Source organism: Hypomesus transpacificus, chromosome 25, assembly GCF_021917145.1.
Source record: "Hypomesus transpacificus isolate Combined female chromosome 25, fHypTra1, whole genome shotgun sequence".
NCBI classification, from domain to species: domain Eukaryota; kingdom Metazoa; phylum Chordata; class Actinopteri; order Osmeriformes; family Osmeridae; genus Hypomesus; species Hypomesus transpacificus.
The window spans coordinates 1-16,366 of NC_061084.1; the positions used below are offsets into that span (position 1 = coordinate 1).

A 16,366-nucleotide genomic window follows, 5' to 3' on the forward strand; every position below is an offset into this window, starting at 1 on the left:
GATATTGTTTAATGGGCCCAGAAAGAAGCCAATTATCATTCAACACCACGGCCTGTCTTTAATGGTTTACTGGCCACTGGACAGGTCAGTAAGGACATAAAGTAGTTGGACATCCCCTCTATGGAACACACATGGACACTCATACACACACAACACACACACACACACACACAACACACATACACACGCAGCACACACCTTCCTACCAACACCCAGTCAGTGTGGATGGCTCGTATTATAACCGTGCTGTAAATATCCCCTCCACTCCATTCATCACTGCTTTATAGGCAATTAAGCAGCATGGCTCCCCAATAACAGAACCACTGGCTCTGAACATTCACTCAAGCTAGGAACACACTGGCTCTGAACATTCACTCAAGCTAGGAACACACTGGCTCTGATCCACATAGGCCACACACACTCTGGCCCAGTGCAGCCACTGCAGTGTGTGTGTGTGTGTGTTACAGTGAATGTTCCCATGCATGTGAGACCACACGTGCGCCAGTGCTCGTGCCTGTAAAACAATGTGTGTGTGTGCGTGTGCAGAAGAGCACGCGCAGGCTTTTAGACGCGTTGGCAGGATCGACGTCTGTCTTTCCGTCTCTCCAAACACCTTCACAGGGACGGGGGCTTTAGTGGGCGCAGCTCTGCCTCCCTGACTTGTACCTGTGCTGTACACTGACTGTGTAACCAGGCCACTGTGCTGCACACTGACTGTGTAACCAGGCCACTGTGCTGCACACTGACTGTGTAACCAGGCCACTGTGCTGTTCTACTGACTGTGTAACCAGGCCACTGTGCTGTACACTGACTGTGTTTCCAGGCCACTGTGCTGTTCTACTGACTGTGTAACCAGGCCACTGTGGTGTACACTGACTGTGTAACCAGGCCACTGTGCTGTTCTACTGACTGTGTAACCAGGCCACTGTGCTGTACACTGACTGTGTAACCAGGCCACTGTGCTGTTCTACTGACTGTGTAACCAGGCCACTGTGCTGTACACTGACTGTGTAACCAGGCCACTGTGCTGTACACTGACTGTGTAACCAGGCCACTGTGCTGTTCTACTGACTGTGTAACCAGGCCACTGTGCTGTACACTGACTGTGTAACCAGGCCACTGTGCTGTACACTGACTGTGTAACCAGGCCCCTGTGCTGTTCTACTGACTGTGTTTCCAGGCCACTGTGCTGTACACTGACTGTGTAACCAGGCCCCTGTGCTGTTCTACTGACTGTGTTTCCAGGCCACTGTGCTGTACACTGACTGTGTAACCAGGCCCCTGTGCTGTTCTACTGACTGTGTTTCCAGGCCACTGTGCTGTACACTGACTGTGTAACCAGGCCACTGTGCTGTACACTGACTGCTAAATCTGTGTGTCTAATTGGGCTGATGTCTCTGCTGTGTATTGCATTATGAGCTTAATGGCAGCTACAACTATGCCACTTCCAATATGGCCGTGCAGATAAGAGGGTGGACTCGGTGAGTGGGGTAGTGTGAATGAGTCTTCTCTGTGTTGACGCTACAAGCCCCTCCCCCTCCCCTCTTTTCACACTCTCATTCACTCTTCTTTCTTTCCTGTGCGCTCCCTCTCGCTCTCTCTGTCGCAATTATGGCATTCTCTCGTTATTGCTCTCTCTCTCTCTCTCTCTCTCTCTCTCTCTCTCTCTCTCTCCCTCCCTCTCTCTCTGTATTACTGATGGTCTTCTCTTTTTTCTTTCTCTCCCTTTGTTTCTCTCTGTCTCTCTCTCTCTCCCCCCTCCCTCCTTCCCTCCCTCACTCTCTCCCTCTCCCTCTCTCTCTCTCTCTCTCTCTCTCTGTAGTAATGATGGCGTATTTGATGTAGCTCTCCATGTCCATGTCCAGGCCTATAGTAATGGGAGAGTCACCTGGATGCCCCCTGCCCTCTACTGCAGCTCCTGTGGGGTCAAGGTGACACACACTTACGCACACTCAGAGTCAGAATCATACTCGATTCGATTTAAGTGTAAAATTGGATGTAAGCGCGGGATAAAGATCTATATCTCTGAAACCCAATGTCTAAAAGGGCAGAAAATATTTGTATCTTCGAAACCCGATTTTTGCCGGCGTTGCGGGCTAACACTTTTGGCCATGTTTCATCGTCCAGTTAGGAGTCGAAAAGATGTTCAACCTGCAACCCCTACGGTTCCCACGGTAACTTCTGTGTGTAGCAGAGTGCTAGCTAGATAGCAACAGCAACCTATACAAACAAGCTTGGGGGGTAGAATGCATGTGACATGCCGCAGCCTGGCTGAGAGTGAGTTTGGGCTTTTAGGGAGGGGCTCAAAAATCATAATTGAAAATAACATTTGATCAATCGCCCAGACCTAACAGACACACAAGCACGCATGTAGACACACACTTGCAAATGTCTCTTACTACTTCCTGTGTCTATACTTTCTACTTCCTGTGTCTATACTTTCTACTTCCTGTGTCTAGGTGACGTACTTCCCCTTCGACTGGCAGAACTGCACCATGGTGTTCCACTCCTACACCTACGACGCCTCAGAGATCGACCTGCAGCTCGCTCGGGACTCCAAGGGCAACGAGATCAAGGAGATGCTGTATGATGGGGGTTACAGTGGTGAGGAGAACTGAAGGAGATGCTGTATGATGGGGGTTACAGTGGTGAGGAGAACTGAAGGAGATGCTGTATGATGGGGGTTACAGTGGTGAGGAGAACTGAAGGAGATGCTGTATGAGGGGGGTTACAGTGGTGAGGAGAACTGAAGGAGATGCTGTACGAGGGGGGTTACAGTGGTGAGGAGAACTGAAGGAGATGCTGTATGATGGGGGTTACAGTGGTGAGGAGAACTGAAGGAGATGCTGTATGAGGGGGGTTACAGTGGTGAGGAGAACTGAAGGAGATGCTGTATGAGGGGGGTTAGAGTGGTGAGGAGAACTGAAGGAGATGCTGTACGAGGGGGGTTACAGTGGTGAGGAGAACTGAAGGATGGATGGGTTGAAAGACAGATGGGTGGATGGGTGGTTGGATGGATGGACTAATGGATGGATGGGCAAGATGAACGGAAGGGTAGACGGACAGACAGTTGACAGTGTATCTCACCCTACCACCCACATCATACCCGCTGAACCCTAGAGCCCCTCCCCGAGCTTGACCTCCGACCTTTTACCCCTGTCCCCAGAGAGCGGCGAGTGGTACATTCGTCACCAGCCCAGCAAGAAGAACGTGCGTGACGACCTGTACGAGGACATCACCTTCTACCTGATCATCGAGAGGAAGCCTCTGTACTACGTCTTCAACATCATCATCCCCTGCATCCTCATCACCATCATCGCCATCTTCAACTTCTACCTGCCCCCCGACGCAGGTCAGAACACACTACGCAGGGGACGACCTGGAAATAAGAAAACTGTGTTGTTGTCTGGTCACAAAGATTTTACTTTCACTTTTGTTACCACAGAAGTCATTTCAGCTGCTGTTGTGTAGTTATTAATAGTTTAGCCAGCAGACTGAGTTGGTAAGCCTCCATTTCTAACTATAAGACTGTGGATGGGACACTATGTGTCCTAGTACAAGAGCGAACTTCTCAGTGTGTGTGTATGTCTGTATTATAACGATGTTTATACTCTTGGGCTTATTGTCATGTAAACTCAAGGATGACCACAGTCATATAGTGCTCCTTTATAGGCACACATAAAACACACACACAGATCTAGCAGGTTCCCCTCAGTGACAGTAGTGGCCATGCATAGCGACAGAGAACACACCACAAGGACATATTTAAGCTCTGGTGATCCCAGGAGGACTATGTATGGAAACCTCTTTCTTTCTCTCTCTCTCTCTCTCTCTCTCTCTCTCTCTCTCTCTCTCTCTCTCTCTCTCTCTCTGTCTCTCTCTGTCTCTCTCTGTCTCTCTCTCTCTCTCCGTGTGTGTGTCTCTCTCTCTCTCTCTCTCTCCTTCTTCTGAGCTGGCAGGAGCCTCCCCTCAAGGTCTTTTTTGCGTGGCACTAAAAAAGGCCCCCACACGCGTCAGAAATCCACGATGACCTGTCCCCCCCCCCCCCTCCCCATGTGAACCCTTTGAGACGGGGACATGCTGAATGCGTAGCCATGTGTGTTGGACGGACAGTGGTCCCCACAAGCACGGGGATGTATCTTTTGTAACAGCAGTCATATTGTATATCCCTGAGGCACAAACACATATAGACTTGATATTTACGTTACATTTATGCATTTAGCAGACGCTTTTATCCAAAGCGACTTCCAAGAGAGAGCATATGGGGTTAGTGGACATCAAAGCTAGTTTTCAGTGACTTCACTTTTAGTGAAGGAGTACACATAACAGTAAACATGGCATCCTCTCTGGGCCCCATCCCCCGATCAGAATGGGGGATGAATTCCCCATTAGTGTCATTCCAAGTGAATGACACGGGCCAGCTACTGTTGGAGCACCCTGCTCGGTCCTGGCCTGCCCTGCTAACAACATGCTATGAATCATCAGATATCTGTTAGATCCTGGGTCAGGCCCTCCTTCAGTAACACATCCTGCTCTATAACTCCCTCTGCATGTTATTAACCTGACCACGGGAGCCTGCCTGGAGTGTGTGTGTGCGCATGCGTGAGTGTGTGTAAATCATCTATTTCCCTGTGCGAGAACGCACAGGCGCGTGTCTGTAAATGATTGGCTGTGCGTCCCCGTGGTGACAAGCGTACGTGTGTACAGTATGCGTGTGCACGTGTGTAAATGATTGACGGTGAATCCTTTGTATGTGTGTGTGTTTAACCCCTCTCTCTCTCCCCCGCCTCCCTCTCCCTCCAGGGGAGAAGATGGGTCTGTCCATCAACGTCCTCCTCACCCTCACCGTGTTCCTGCTGCTGCTGGCGGACAAGGTCCCCGAGACCTCCCTGGGGGTGCCCATCATCGTCAACTACCTCATGTTCACCATGATCCTGGTCACCTGCTCCGTCATCCTCAGCGTGGTGGTCCTCAACCTGCACCACCGCTCCCCCAGCACCCACCACATGCCCCACTGGGTCCGCAAGGTGAGTCGCGGGGGCCCCACTCGGGCGGGAAACTGATGTCCACCGTTGCAAAACTGTGGTGAATGGGTTGATTTATAGATTTTGATTGGAAGGCTGTCTGTGTGAGACAGGTTTCTGAATGTCTGGCGTGAGATCAGGCCCCATGGATCACATCCCAGACCAAGCGACAGGAACAGGGAAGTCGCTTTTCAGCTTTTCATTCCCTAGGATTTCATCCCGGTGGTGGGGGGGGGGGGGGGGGGGGGGGGGTGGGCTGCACATCCTTATCAGAGGAACGACACCTACATGAACACTTACGATAGTCAGAATGAAGCAGAATGAAGGACACGACATGGACCCCTTTGGAGTCGGTCTCCAAGAGGGGATGAAGAGAGTGAGTTAAGGCTCTGCTGTTCCGACACCCTGTCCAGAGGGTTACACTATTAACCTCCATCAATGGCTTTGGCCCCAACATTATTTAAAGGTAATTACAGGCCTGGTTGGCAGCTTTGGTGCAGCATCCAGTAGGGATGTAACGATATTGACGATATTGCGCTATCGCGGTGGTAAACGTGTCTCGATATCGTCGTGGTTGGGTTACAATATTAAAAGGACAGGTGTCCGTCAAAAAGCAAGAGGAATAAACACAGTCCCGCGGAACAAATCATTGTTAACTACATAGACCATGATCCTTTGCGCTGCGTCGTCACAACAACCATTGTTAAGCCAATAGGATTGCACGCTGCACGCTGTCCACACACGCTCACAGCAAGCCAGCATGGCCGACAGCGATACTTGTAAGGATGAAAACAACAACCCCGAAGTTGAGATTGTGCCAGCCCCTGCAGCTTTAAAATCAGATGTCTGGAAACATTTTGGTTTCGCCGTGTCAACAACGTGCTGTCGTGCAACGTGCAGTGTTCCTGACTACAACTTGCACTTTAAAATCACCATGTGATCAGCGTTTTATGTTGTCATGATCCATAAATACAACAATAAATTGCCTGTTGACTGGCAAAAGCAGAATAAATGTCAGTATTGTGAGATTTTGATATTGTTACATCCTTAGCATCCAGACCGGTTACCTCCCTATGGTGCAACAGTCGCCCAAGACACACAGGACATGTGCACGTTGTCAAGGGAGGAAACGGTTTGAAAAATAAGGAGGTTCATAAAAGAGTGAGACAGTTCTCTCACATAAGTTTCAAAAGATGTGTATGTGTGGTAAAACGACATGAAAATGGTCAACGGACTTCATTTAGCGGCAGCTCACGCACACCCGAAACGCATTCCATTTTGCCTCTCATTCACACAGTCACACAGCGACGGTCACGGCACTGCCATGCAAGGCGCTGGCCTGCCCATGGAAAACAACATGGCGGTCAGGGTCTTGCTCAAGGACACTGTGTGTGCGTGTGTGTGGGAAAAACAGTTTGGGTATACCATTCTATCCTACAGTATTCTATACTATATTCTGTAGTGTATGTATAGTTCAGGGGGTGGATTTAAAAGAGAGGGAAGAAGACAAGGTGTAACATACTTCTTTATTGTCAAATGCAGAAAGCACGTGCATGTTTTCAGCAGTAAAAGCCTGATCTTAGACAATGTTTCCAGGGGTCAGACATTGAAGGTGATTTCATCACAACTTTAGCAGTGTTCCACTCACACAGTGAAGAGCAGGAAGCCACTGAAAATGTTGTTATTGTTTAAATTTAAGTTCCGTTCGTTGTTCGTGGCATCACCTCGGATCCTGTGATTGTTAGGTAGACGTGTGTAGATGACATCTCCTTGAGTCAGCTCTACGATCACCGTGTTCTGAACATACTGATGTTGAGTACCAGCAGGCAACTTCCACTAACACATCAGCTGATCTTCGTTCTTGAACAGGGCAACTGAGACCCCCTTGGTGGGACGATCATCCATGCCAGTGAAACTGAACTGGTAGACTCCTTTCACTGCTGCAGTGAAGATTCCAGTGATTGGGTTGTAGGCTCCGCCGATATTGGTGATGACATGGGGGTAAACCACGGTTGTGTCTGTGTTGAAGGGTCCCACTGGTGAAGTTATAGTTGCAGAGAAGGCCACCTTTCTGCTGTCATTGTTCATGAAGCCCCAGGCATCCCGGTCTGCCTCTCACACACATATACACACACCCTGTCCATGCACAGGGAAGGGTTGCATAGAAACCACGGTTACACTAACACCACACAGGGGCGGAGCCAGAAAAATATTTTTGGGTAGGCCTAGAAAAATATGGATAAGCATCTTTTCAGTTTTTTTTTACTTATTTTCTTTGCGATGTGCACCCGGTGCATATTTCTTTTTAGATATTTTCGTTTTTGGTTAGGCCTTAGAACCCGTGGCGACGCCCCTGACACCACGTAACCACTCCCTATGTTGTCATCTGATACTGTATTGTAACTCTCCCATCTCCTCCTCTCGCCTCCCCCCCACTTCCCTGATCTCCCCCTTTGACCCCCTTCCATCTCCTCCCCTTCTCCCTTTTTTTCACGGACGATCATCCATGCCAGTGAAACTGAACTGGTAGACTCCTTTCACTGCTGCAGTGAAGATTCCAGTGATTGGGTTGTAGGCTCCGCCGATATTGGTGACGACATGGGGGTAAACCAGGGTTGTGTCTGTGTTGAAGGGTCCCACTGGTAAAATTATACTTGCAGAGAAGGCCACCTTTCTGCTGTCATTGTTCACCTCAGTCACATCGAGTCTGGTCTGCAGAACTTGGTTGTCTCTCTCCAGCTTCTCCACTCGATCCTTCAGATCAGCCAAGAACTCAGGCATGGCCATCGTCCCAGACAGACAGAGCAGCACCAGCATAGTCCCAGCAGTCTTCATTCTACAGCCTCAACTTAGACAGCTCAGAGAAGTCAGTGGAGTTGTGGTTGGGGAGTTCAGTCCTCTTCTTTGTATTTATGCTGTTCAGTGGACCAGTCACATGACCAGGATTTGAAATGTTACTCGGTTGTTGGTGAGGACAAGATGATGTAAAAGATAAAATGTTGACTTAATCGATATGGGGTTGTTTGCTTTTGGGAGAATCTCACCTACCGTATTATTTATTTTGAAAATGTTCCCTTTAGCCTTTAAGGTTTTATAGCTTTTATTCCTACATATTGATACTAAAACATTCATCAATGCATTTTGGGCCATATTACTATATTTACAATATAGAAAGATTGCAGACCGAAAAGTGATAGCAGAAGAATCAAGTCAACAACCTTCAAGATTTACCGAAACACGTTTTAATATTAACCAGTATGTCCACATGACCTCATGCCAAGTTTTTATTTGGTTCCGAAGTCTAACTCAAGTTCAAGTTCAAGTCTTTTATTGTCAGATGCACAGAACAACATAGGGTCAGACTGGGCACTGAAATTCTTTAGACAAGACAACACAAAGCAACCTGGCATAACATAACATATAAGTACTCACAACATAGGTTACACCTATGATAAGCATAATGTTACACCATGTCTCCTTCCCTCTCTTTTAAATCCACCCCCTGAACTATCCTTGGTGAAACTGATTGGAAGGGTCGTTTTAGCCAGCCTGTGACCTTTACTTAACCCCTATTGAACCAGAGAGTTTACACTCTTGGTGAGTCACGGTGAGTCTGTGTTGAAGGGTCCCACAGGTGAAGTTATAGTTGCAGAGAAGGCCACCTTTCTGCTGTCATTGTTCATGAAGCCCCAGGCATCCCGGTCTGCCTCTCACACACATATACACACACCCTGTCCATGCACAGGGAAGGGTTGCATAGAAACGTATTCATGTAGAAAACGTATTCATGACGTATTCATGTAGAAAATTCTTAGAACATGCATATGCTGCTGGGAAACGTTTACAATCACACATCCGATGAGCATGACTCAGTTTATCATCAGACCAAAGGCCGTCCCTGCTTCTCCTACCTTCTGTTTTCTCTCTACCGCCACTTCCTCTTTTACACTAATATCACACAACAGTCATTTGTATTTTTGCACTTTGTACTAAACAGTATGCTCTGCTTGATGTCACTCTCTTCCTGAACCCTCGTCCCAAACAGACAGAACAGCAGCACCAGCATGGTGACAGTAGTTCTCATTCTATACCTTAGCATTCCCCATTTCTACATTATCACAGGGCAAAACGGTTATTCCAAGATGTTGGATTAAAGGGAATGAGACAAGGTGTAACATACTTCTTTATTGTCAAATGCAGAAAGCACGTGCATGTTTTTAGCAGTAAGAGCCTGATCTTAGACAATGTTTCCAGGGGTCAGACATTGAAGATGATTTCATCACAACTTTAGCAGTGTTCCACTCACACAGTGAAGAGCAGGAAGCCACTGAAAATGTTGTTATTGTTTAAATTTAAGTTCCGTTCGTTGTTCGTGGCATCACCTCGGATCCTGTGATTGTTAGGTAGACGTGTGTAGATGACATCTCCTTGAGTCAGCTCTACGATCACCGTGTTCTGAACATACTGATGTTGAGTACCAGCAGGCAACTTCCACTGACACATCAGCTGATCTTCGTTCTTGAACAGGGCAACTGAGACCCCCTTGGTGGGACGATCATCCATGCCAGTGAAACTGAACTGGTAGACTCCTTTCACTGCTGCAGTGAAGATTCCAGTGATTGGGTTGTAGGCTCCGCCGATATTGGTGATGACATGGGGGTAAACCACGGTTGTGTCTGTGTTGAAGGGTCCCACTGGTGAAGTTATAGTTGCAGAGAAGGCCACCTTTCTGCTGTCATTGTTCATGAAGCCCCAGGCATCCCGGTCTGCCTCTCACACACATATACACACACCCTGTCCATGCACAGGGAAGGGTTGCATAGAAACCACGGTTACACTAACACCACACAGGGGCGGAGCCAGAAAAATATTTTTGGGTAGGCCTAGAAAAATATGGATAAGCATCTTTTCAGTTTTTTTTTACTTATTTTCTTTGCGATGTGCACCCGGTGCATATTTCTTTTTAGATATTTTCGTTTTTGGTTAGGCCTTAGAACCCGTGGCGACGCCCCTGACACCACGTAACCACTCCCTATGTTGTCATCTGATACTGTATTGTAACTCTCCCATCTCCTCCTCTCGCCTCCCCCCCACTTCCCTGATCTCCCCCTTTGACCCCCTTCCATCTCCTCCCCTTCTCCCTTTTTTTCACGGACGATCATCCATGCCAGTGAAACTGAACTGGTAGACTCCTTTCACTGCTGCAGTGAAGATTCCAGTGATTGGGTTGTAGGCTCCGCCGATATTGGTGACGACATGGGGGTAAACCAGGGTTGTGTCTGTGTTGAAGGGTCCCACTGGTAAAATTATACTTGCAGAGAAGGCCACCTTTCTGCTGTCATTGTTCACCTCAGTCACATCGAGTCTGGTCTGCAGAACTTGGTTGTCTCTCTCCAGCTTCTCCACTCGATCCTTCAGATCAGCCAAGAACTCAGGCATGGCCATCGTCCCAGACAGACAGAGCAGCACCAGCATAGTCCCAGCAGTCTTCATTCTACAGCCTCAACTTAGACAGCTCAGAGAAGTCAGTGGAGTTGTGGTTGGGGAGTTCAGTCCTCTTCTTTGTATTTATGCTGTTCAGTGGACCAGTCACATGACCAGGATTTGAAATGTTACTCGGTTGTTGGTGAGGACAAGATGATGTAAAAGATAAAATGTTGACTTAATCGATATGGGGTTGTTTGCTTTTGGGAGAATCTCACCTACCGTATTATTTATTTTGAAAATGTTCCCTTTAGCCTTTAAGGTTTTATAGCTTTTATTCCTACATATTGATACTAAAACATTCATCAATGCATTTTGGGCCATATTACTATATTTACAATATAGAAAGATTGCAGACCGAAAAGTGATAGCAGAAGAATCAAGTCAACAACCTTCAAGATTTACCGAAACACGTTTTAATATTAACCAGTATGTCCACATGACCTCATGCCAAGTTTTTATTTGGTTCCGAAGTCTAACTCAAGTTCAAGTTCAAGTCTTTTATTGTCAGATGCACAGAACAACATAGGGTCAGACTGGGCACTGAAATTCTTTAGACAAGACAACACAAAGCAACCTGGCATAACATAACATATAAGTACTCACAACATAGGTTACACCTATGATAAGCATAATGTTACACCATGTCTCCTTCCCTCTCTTTTAAATCCACCCCCTGAACTATCCTTGGTGAAACTGATTGGAAGGGTCGTTTTAGCCAGCCTGTGACCTTTACTTAACCCCTATTGAACCAGAGAGTTTACACTCTTGGTGAGTCACGGTGAGTCTGTGTTGAAGGGTCCCACAGGTGAAGTTATAGTTGCAGAGAAGGCCACCTTTCTGCTGTCATTGTTCATGAAGCCCCAGGCATCCCGGTCTGCCTCTCACACACATATACACACACCCTGTCCATGCACAGGGAAGGGTTGCATAGAAACCACGGTTACACTAACACCACACAGGGGCGGAGCCAGAAAAATATTTTTGGGTAGGCCTAGAAAAATATGGATAAGCATCTTTTCAGTTTTTTTTTACTTATTTTCTTTGCGATGTGCACCCGGTGCATATTTCTTTTTAGATATTTTCGTTTTTGGTTAGGCCTTAGAACCCGTGGCGACGCCCCTGACACCACGTAACCACTCCCTATGTTGTCATCTGATACTGTATTGTAACTCTCCCATCTCCTCCTCTCGCCTCCCCCCCACTTCCCTGATCTCCCCCTTTGACCCCCTTCCATCTCCTCCCCTTCTCCCTTTTTTTCACTCATTGCACCCCCTCTGCCTTCCCCTCTTCCTTCTTGCATCCACCCCACTCTACCAACCTACCACCACAATCCTTACCCTCCTCCCCCCACAGATTTTCCTCCACCTGTTGCCCCCCTACCTGGGCATGCTGCGGCCCAAGGTGGAGCCCCCCCTGTCCCTGGAGAAGCCCCTCCACAGGGAGAACTCCATGGCCGTCAGCCGTCGACCTGCAGCAGACGAGTACTTCATCCGCAAGCCCAACACCTCCTTCCTCTTCCCCAAGCCCAACAGGTGAGGTCAGGGGACAGGGTTTGGGGGTGGGGGGGGGGGGGGGTGATGGTGGTGGAATTGGATCCTCAAAGGTCTCTGAGGTCAGAAGAATTTGTCTTTATTTGTTTATTCTTGCAGCAAGGAGGAGCCGTTCTAAAACAGGACCAAAACGATATCTGGATGAGAACGCTCTCTAACCATGAAATTATCTGAGCACTCTTTTAACCAGTTAGTTCCATGTTACATGATCAGTTCAAAAGTTCATGTTTAACAAAAAGAGGAACTCTACAATGTGCAAGGACAGAAAGGAAACAGGCTGTAGAACTGAACACAGATGTTCAACACTGGCAAGAAAGAGGAAGAAGACAATCCCTTAGTTAGACGACACGTCAGCAAGCGGAAACTTAAGGAATACTGTCTCGGGCCAAAGATGATTCTAGACATCTTAAAGAAAGTGATTTTCGATTACAGGGGAGAAGGGTCAAAGGGGATATGATAGAGGGGATATCTTAAGGGAAAGCCAGAGCGTTCATAAACACACACACACACACACACACACACTGAGGAGGAAAACCCAGACATGTGCAGCTTTATCAACCCCAATGAGCACAGTCCTCTCTCCAGTCGACATCACTTCCTGAGGGACCTGAAGTGTAGGTCCAGGAGAGACTGGGGGATCTGAGTGGGAAAGCATTGCTCCAAAAATAATGACCATCCCAAATTGCTCCTGACACGTTACCCTAGCGACCATGTGTGTGTGTGTGTGTTTGTGTGTGTTTGTGTGTGTGTGTGTGTGTGTCGAGGGGTGGGGGGCAGGAGGGAAGTGCAAGCCTTTTCGAGCGATTCGATGATGCAGCAGTATATCCCTTGAGCCCCTTCACCACCTCATATACACACACACACACACACACTCTCACAAGCACACACACCCCTCCTCTCTTATAACCCATGCCCGACCTTTTTAATTGGTTTTCCTGCGTGTCTTGGCACAGTCGGTGGCCAGTCTTAGTTGAATTAGACTCCCTCATTAGTCATCTGCATTCCTGATGAAATGATGCTCTGAGGGGATGGAGGAGGAGAAGAGTGAGGGATGGAGAGGGAGGAGAGAGAGGAGGGGCCATCGGGTCAGAGAGGAAGTGTGGCAAAGAGAAATTGGAAAAGCGGCAGTTTTTATCCTCCAATCGGATCGAACGACTCTGTTCCTCTCCCCTCCGTACTGGATCTGACAGCCTGAGTCAAACACACATACACACACACATCACCAGTTGAGCCCATCGCTTCCCCAGTCTTGAAACCCTCTGCGGGACACCACAACAAGTTTGGTGGCTGGATGAACTGAGAGTTGAGTTGAACAGCTACAGCACCACACTACCCCCTGGTGGCCATCTGAGTGACCTGCAAACAGTATCTTTTTTAGTAGAAAGAAGCTGAAGTGTGAGTGTGATGTGTTTGATGAAGTTTGATGAAGCAGACAGATGTGATGACTAGCCTCATGGGATGTGGGAGAAGGAGAATTCATCTGCTTCCATTAGTGAGATCAGCCCAATATGATGGAGTCTAGGAGTTCACACAATAGGACGTACGAGTTATGGGATATGTCGGTGAGCACTGTTTCAGTTCACACACACACACACACAGAGGAACACAACACACACACATACACACACACACACACAGAGAGAGAGAGGCACACACACACAGAGAGGCACACACAGCACACTCACACAGGCGCACATGGTAAAAGAAAATGTGTCTTTGCCCAAGGACACACTCAAGCACCAGCATGAACCACACAAGCTGTGCCCCCGTCCATCTCAAACACCAACCTGGCAACCGGCCACATCTTAACCTTTCGAACCCTTGTTACCCATAGCAACCTCCAACTGTAAGTCCTGGCATCCCATAACTCACCACTGTGACACAGGGCAACAAGTCACCATGGGAGACGTATCTGTTTCCCCCCTGTTCCCTTCCTTAGAACAGCAGAGTCATCAGAAAAGTGTTAGCGTGTTAGCAAGTTAGCGTTAGCCCGCTAGCTAAAGAGCTGAGGGAGAGTTTGACCTTCTCCCCTGTCCTTTGTGGGAAGGAAATGCAGAGTCGCTCTTATATAAACACTGTTGGTATTTCACAGCTCTTAATTAGTGATGACTGGTGAGAACTTTGGTGAAGCGTTTTCTTCAGATTCTTGGGTGTGTGTGTGGTTGTGTGTGCTAGCAGTAACCTATGGGGTTTGACATCTTGAGGGATTTGTACTCAAAGTCCTAATTTTATGTTCTCTCAGTTGCGTTTTGGCATCTTGTTTTAAACAGTTTTTAAATACAAAACACATTTCAGTACATTTCAACACAATATTGGATAGGCTACAAGAGACTACAACTTTGGCAATGTTCCATGACATCCCTTCATTCTCTGTGTATACGTGTGTGTGTGTGTGTGTGTGTGTGTGTGTGTGTGTGTGTGTGTGTGTGTGTGTGTGTGTGTGTGTGTGTGTGTGTGTGTGTGTACAGGTACCAGTCGGAGGGCATGTGTACTGACCTGAGGAAGTTCATCGACGGGCCCAGCCACTACCTCACCCTGCCCCCTGAACTCAAGTCAGCCATCCAGGCCATCACATACATTGCTGAGCAGCTGCAGGCAGAGAAGGACTTTGCGGCTGTGAGTCATACACACACATATTTACACACTAACACACGCATAGTTTTGCCGTTTACTGAATGACAGTATTCACAGGGACATTTGTACATTCCTGTCCTTCCAGCTATTTCTGTCAGTCATTCCTTTTCTCGTTGTTTTCTGCTGTTCACCTTTTCTCTCTTCCTGCTCGTTCTTTCTCCTGTTCTTCACTTTTCTTCTTTTCACTCCCCTCCCTTCCTCCCTTCCTCTCCTCCTCCCTTCCTCCCTTCCTCCATCCCTCCCTTCCTCCATTCCTCTCCTCCTCCCTCCCCTTTGCCCTCCCTCCCCTCCTCCTTCCCTCCCCTCTTTTTTCCCTCCCTTCCTCCCCTAGTTGAGGGAGGACTGGCAGTACGTTGCCATGGTGGTGGACCGCCTCTTCTTCTGGACCTTTGTCATCTTCACCACAGTGGGCACCCTGGGCATCTTCACCAACGCCAGCTTCAACCACACTCCTACCGACCCCTTCAAATACCCCTAACACACACCCCACAGACATAAGCCACACACACCCCACAGACAGCCCACCGACACAACCCACACAGCCCAAATGCCCTACACGCAAGCCCCACACACCCCCCGCTCACACACCCTCCACAATCACAAACTCCCTGTACAGTCAGCCTTAGTTGCCGCTAGACACACACCCTCCACATGCATACACTCTCATCTTCACTCATGCCAGCTTCAAGCACAGCAACCCCCCGCCCCACACACACACACACACACACATCCCTGACAGTAATAAAATAATTCTCATCCTGACACTTAAAAGCCCCAGTCTGAATTCATGCACAGTCTTGACAACTTCACTGGCAGCTGTAGTGCCGAGATGAACAGACCCATTGGATGATGATATGTGTTTCCCATGTCTGTGTGTGGTGTCCTGGAGGAGGCTGGAGCTGTGGTCGTACACGGGGGGGTTTCAGAGGAGTGGGACGGCCCGGCAACACAGACAGATACAGGTGCTTTAACGAGCTCATGGATGTAGTTCAGTTTCTGTTTGAGAATGTGCATAAGTGTGGTGTGGTGTGTGTGATGTTTCTGTACCTCCCGGGTAATCTGTAGTGTGTGTGTGTGTGTGTGTGTGTGTGTGTGTGTGTGTGTGTGTGTGTGTGTGTGTGTGTGTGTGTGTGTGTGTGTGTGCGTGTGAGTGAGTGAGTGAGTGAGTGTGGAAGCTATTCTTGTGTTCTAGTATGGAATAGCACGCTTAACTCAATTCACCAGCTGCATCAATAGCTGGTGGAATTCTCATTATAGAAGAGACCTGTTTTATCCTGGACACACATACACGCACACACACACACACAGAAGCACATGCATAAACTCACACACATGTACACACACATACACACAAAATACACCAGCAAAGACTCACTCATACACCTGTCCTGTTTGGCTTGTTGTGCATTTGTTTTTTTTAAATAAAGATCTGACAAACCATATCAAAGGCTACATCTGTTGTCAGAATGTTATTCCCGTGCTGTGAGAACTGGAGTCTGGCATTGTCACCTGGTGGCCTTTCTATTTTTACCTTAACACACACACCCAAACACACACACCCACACACACACACACACACACAGTGGTCACACCACTGGGACCTCTGTGACAGAAAGGACAGTGGACTGCAGTACAGGCCAAAGGGCTTCCCTAATCCGTGTGTGTGTCTGT

General features: G+C 48.0%; 2 protein-coding genes across 2 annotated transcripts; one reads left to right on the forward strand and one right to left on the reverse strand.

The window, feature by feature from the left end:
- Positions 1-1,452: 1,452 nt before the first annotated feature.
- Positions 1,453-15,784, forward strand: chrnb1 (cholinergic receptor, nicotinic, beta 1 (muscle)). The gene is made up of 8 exons (XM_047049070.1): positions 1,453-1,481; positions 1,823-1,931; positions 2,460-2,604; positions 3,167-3,352; positions 4,804-5,027; positions 11,865-12,043; positions 14,530-14,677; positions 15,027-15,784. Exons 1-8 carry the CDS (start codon positions 1,453-1,455, stop codon positions 15,171-15,173), a joined length of 1,167 nt encoding a protein of 388 aa, XP_046905026.1. The 3' UTR covers positions 15,174-15,784.
- On the reverse strand, positions 6,519-7,923 carry LOC124487197 (complement C1q tumor necrosis factor-related protein 4-like). Its single transcript, XM_047049346.1, has 2 exons — positions 7,551-7,923; positions 6,519-6,947 (listed from the first exon to the last, which is right to left on the reverse strand). Exons 1-2 carry the CDS (start codon positions 7,857-7,859, stop codon positions 6,861-6,863), a joined length of 396 nt encoding a protein of 131 aa, XP_046905302.1. The 5' UTR covers positions 7,860-7,923; the 3' UTR covers positions 6,519-6,860.
- Positions 15,785-16,366: the final 582 nt, after the last annotated feature.